This window comes from Lotus japonicus, chromosome 3, assembly GCF_012489685.1.
Source record: "Lotus japonicus ecotype B-129 chromosome 3, LjGifu_v1.2".
NCBI lineage: Eukaryota > Viridiplantae > Streptophyta > Magnoliopsida > Fabales > Fabaceae > Lotus > Lotus japonicus.
In genome coordinates this window covers 8,578,692-8,583,250 of record NC_080043.1, presented here as the reverse complement: position 1 = coordinate 8,583,250, position 4,559 = coordinate 8,578,692, and the positions used below count along the sequence as shown (strand labels likewise).

The window sequence follows — 4,559 nt, the reverse complement described above, 5'->3', positions numbered from 1 at the left end:
TATCACATCTCAGAAGAGGGATCCCCGTCTTGAAATCAGCGACCGAGAAGCCAAGAGGATCAAAGGAAACAGAAACGTTATTGTCAGTAGTGAGTTGTCGCACATAAATCAAATTCTTAATAATATTAGGTGTGTGCAAGACATGGTTAAGGTGAAGAGATTTGTGGTGGTTTGAGGTGGGTATGGTTGTGTGACTGGAGCCCTGAATTGGAATACCCTGACCACTACCAACAATTAGTTTCTGATTTAAATGACTCAAATTAGAATAAGACGAGAGATTACCTTGTGATGCCGCTGAGTGAGACGATGCGCCAGTATCCATGTACCAAGTGCTGTCGGGAGGAGTGAGAGTCATGGTGTGCATGGTAGCCGCAATGTCAGTGGGTGCTGGGGAAGCACTGGCAGTGTATGCCTGAGGACGAGCACCGAGGATGCCTGGCTGGCGCAGAGGACCGGTGGGGCGAGTCCATTGAGAGGTGGGATAAGGACATGGCGGCATAGCCCAAGGAGGAGGAGCCCAACTCCATGGAGTCCAAGATGGAAACTGAGGTGGCTGCCATGGTGGGTTGGGAGTTGCAGTAGAGGAGACGGATGAGCCATTGGACCGGGATCCCCCGCGCTGATCACGTCCACTAGAGCGACCCTGATTGCTGCGATTGCGACCAGATCCAGAACGATTGTTCGAGCGACCAGTCCCAGAACGGTTGGAGCGCTGCTGAGAGGAGTCATCAGAGTCCCTCGAGGACGAAGTATGCATAGCTGATAAGCCAATCTGCAAGTATACAGATTTGCCCGTAGTAATAAAAAAGATATCGTACCCAAGGGATTGTGTTCAATTATCGATTAAGACTAGTTCTATGATTTAGTAAGCAAAAGTAAAATAAGATTGGGGGATTTGATTTAATTGTTCAATTGCAGGGAAAAATGAGAAAGCTAATAGAATTTGTGAAACTTAATTTGGAAGAATAGCACCTGGATTAGCTTCGCCAATTATCACTTATGCCTAATCAAACTTGTTTGTGTGAAATAAAAATTACTCTCTATGGTGATCTAGCCTAAGTTCTTAACTTGCTAATTCCTTAAACAAGAAAGACTTTTAATCTGAATATTAAGTCTGTGTTACGAGCACCTAAACCAACAGATTAAAGATAAAATTATAATTCCGGCCACCACTATTAACTCCTACCCTCATTCCTAAGGTCGTAGAGAAAAGTTAATAAATTTCGTTCCCTTAAATCCCTAATTTCTAATCACTCTTCCAAGTCTCACAGAAATTAGTAAGGTATTTGCTTGCAATCAAATAGAATTAAAACTGAAGCGGAATTCATAGATTGCAATAGAAATCCATCACACAACCAAAGTACAAATTAAAGCATAAGATCCAAAGGACTAGGCATCCCAAGTGCTGAAAGAGAATTAGTTCCTCATAGACATGAGGAATAATTCAGAATCTAAGAAAAAAAAACATAAAAGATCCAAGAAAACCTGGAAAAGTACTTTCAAGAACCAAAATTATGTCTTTGGGTTGCTCCAATTCGTCTCCAGGGGCTCAGAAGAACCTCAAAAATTAGGTTTAAAACGCTATTTATAGTTTTCTACGTTCTGGTGGGGCTGAGATCCAGTGTGGCGGGGTGCAGCGTAAGAACATGCACCCTCGCAATTCCTGACGTCTGATGCGGATAAGGTGGTGCACATGGGTGCTAGTGCACCGTAACAGAATGTGCGCGCAGCAGGGAATCAGAGCCACGTTTTTGTCCTTTTCTCCTGAGGAATGATCTGGTGCGGTTGCACGCGCGGTAAGCCTAAATGGCGCTGAATCTGGTGCGTCTTTTTCCAGTGAGCTGACAAGTGGTGCGATCGCACCAGGAGTACACGGTAACTTCGCGCGGTCGCGCGGCACATAATTCCAGCCTCCAGAATTCTTTTCTTAATTCCGAATTTTCTCTATCTTTTCCAAATCTTCCCCTAAAACAACAATAAAAATAAAATAAAATCATTAGAAGATAATAACAGAAAATAAATAAAAGATAAAAATACTTATAATCCTAATAAATCCATAAAAATAATATATAAACTATAAAAATAACTAAAACATATTTAAAATATTAAAATGCATGAATTACTTCTAATGTGTCATAAAATGACCAAAATATCCTAAAAAATATTTAAACTAAATGACAATAAACTAGGAAAATAGCTCTAAATCCCGGGTCATCAGTAGCAGTGTGAGTGGTAGTGCTCTGCATTTTCGCCAGACCAGCCTCCTCAAGAGTGAGCATGAGAGAATGTGGGCAAGGGGTTGCTTTGACGAATCAGTGTAGCAACACCGCGAAAGGGCTCAGTCAAACCAGAAACCAACTGGAGAACCAAACGATGATTGGTGACAGGAGCACCAACATTCCTCAGCTGATCAGATAGGTGTTTGAGGCGCTGACAGTAGGCAGAAACATTGGGAAAATCATCCATGCGAGTAGAGGAGAAATCCTGCTCGAGAGCAACAGCACGAGAGTTCTGGTTATCCTCAAAAATAGCAGTCAAACGATTCCATGTTTCCATAGCAGTGGAGCCCTTCTCCATGATTGTAGCAAGCAGATCAAAGGAAATGGTGGAGTAGATCCACTGAAGGACAGTAGAGTCAAGAGTTTGCCATTGTTCATGATCCGGATCAGTCATAGCAGGACGATCCTTCCCAGGTTGGGGAATGATGTGGTGAATAACACGGGTGGCCCTAGCATGGGTCGCAAACAATTCAGCCCACATAGCATAATGATCCTTTTCTAACTCCACGATAAAAGGAATGCTATTTTTGATATTGTTGACAGCAAGAGCAGGGTGGAACTCCGGTTTGCTTGAGGAGGGAGTTGGGGCAGCAACCACGGAAGCTGTGGGTGTCCCATGATCCGATCCAGTGGAAGACATGGCTGCAAAAACTCGAAAAAACAATTAAACAAGAGTGAAAGCTGATTGAACCGGAAAGAAATAACCGGTCTGGGTGAACCAAGGGCCTTTGTTGGACCGTGAATATGTAACACGCGTGACTGGGCTGTCACGGGTTTGAAAAAAAAAATTGCAGGAGGGAAGACCCGAATGAGAGGAAGCGGGTCTGACTTGCTTGAGCGGTTCCTGGCGATGTGAACGGCGGTCAGAGGAGGAAGCGACGGCGCTCGGGCGTGCTGGAGGCAGAGACGCACTTGTGTGAGGAGGAGAAGAGGAGTGTTGCGTCTCTTACGGTTGCTGGGCACGGAGGAGCAGCGGCTGGTCCAAACAGTGGCGAGCACAGACGGTGGCAGTGACACACGCTGGTGGAGGAGCACGAGCGTGGGAGATGGACAGCCACGTAGAGGCAGCGCAAGGAACGGCGCGGCGCGGCACGGCGAGGAGCGGTGCGGCGTGAGAAGGAAAGGAAGCACAGATGTGCTTGGCCGGCAGCGGTGTGACCCAAGGGAGGAAGAAGGATGCCGGCAGGGAAAAACAGAAGCGGAAGCAGTAGGGATCAGTTAGGTCGTGATACCATGTAAGAGAATAGTATGATTTGAATGGGTGTCATTCTCATTGATAGCAATAGGGTATAAATACAAAACTGAATATACAAAAGTCAAACTATTTCCTATTTTGCCTAGCTTAATTACAGGAATACAATCAATAGAATTTCAGGAATAAATCATATTCTATCACAAAATCATCTTCTTCACTCTAAAGCTATTCACAGGGCCAAAGTGCTGGGTTTATTGTTTAGTTTGACTTCCTGCGATTTGGAGATAACACATTATATATCTTTCTTATTCAGTGCAATCTATATTTTTTTCCATAAAAAAATTGGAAATCGTGGCTTCATTTTCACCATACTACAATTGTTGTAAAATAGTAATTTGGTTGTGGAGAAACATTTAGTGGATTTTTTTTTAATTGTCGTATGCCATTATCAATTTTTAATCATATTTTAGTAAGTAAATTAATTGATGGATGTTCGAACACACTTGAAGACTACCTGATCCCAGTATTAACGAAAAAAAAATGGCCAACATTAACCAAAAACTTTATTTTAACGTATTAACCAAAAACTAAGTAGAGAAATAATATTTGTTAACCATAAAATTCCATTCAAAAAAAAATTAGTTAACCATAAAATACGCATGTCAATATGGTTTACAAAGAAATTATAATATGCCCGTAACGACCAATTCTTTTCAACATGTACGGTATGATCTGATAGACTACCTAACCTAATCCAACCCGGGCTATGAGTTGGAAAATAACTAATAATCTACATTATAATTAATTGAACCCAACTTGTCATTAGATATGAATTAAGCAAATTGACTTGTTTTTTTTAAGGCCAATTGGCTGGATCAGAAGGAGCAAAGGTCAAGGATCAGATATGTGCTCTTTAGAACTTAGAAGGATCAATTTTTTTATCTAGATCCAAATATGCATCGTTAATATTATCTTTTTTTCAATTGTTAATTGGCACATGAAAAACGTAATGGCTATTTTGGACAATCAAAGGGACAAGCTAATCATAGTCTAGGAACTGTTAGAGCATCTTCATCCCTGTTTTT

At 42.0% G+C, this 4,559-nt stretch overlaps 1 protein-coding gene across 1 annotated transcript; it reads right to left on the bottom strand.

Annotated features, from left to right (window-relative positions):
- Window positions 1–2,265: 2,265 nt before the first annotated feature.
- Window positions 2,266–2,919, bottom strand: LOC130743540 (uncharacterized). The gene has a single exon (XM_057595787.1). The coding sequence runs from the start codon at window positions 2,917–2,919 to the stop codon at window positions 2,266–2,268; it is 654 nt and encodes a 217-aa protein (XP_057451770.1).
- Between the last annotated feature and the right edge of the window lie 1,640 nt (window positions 2,920–4,559).

Coding starts and splice junctions, on each gene's coding strand:
- LOC130743540 (XM_057595787.1), bottom strand. CDS start 2,919: ATGTCTTCCACTGGATCGGATCATGGGACACCCACAGCTTCCGTGGTT.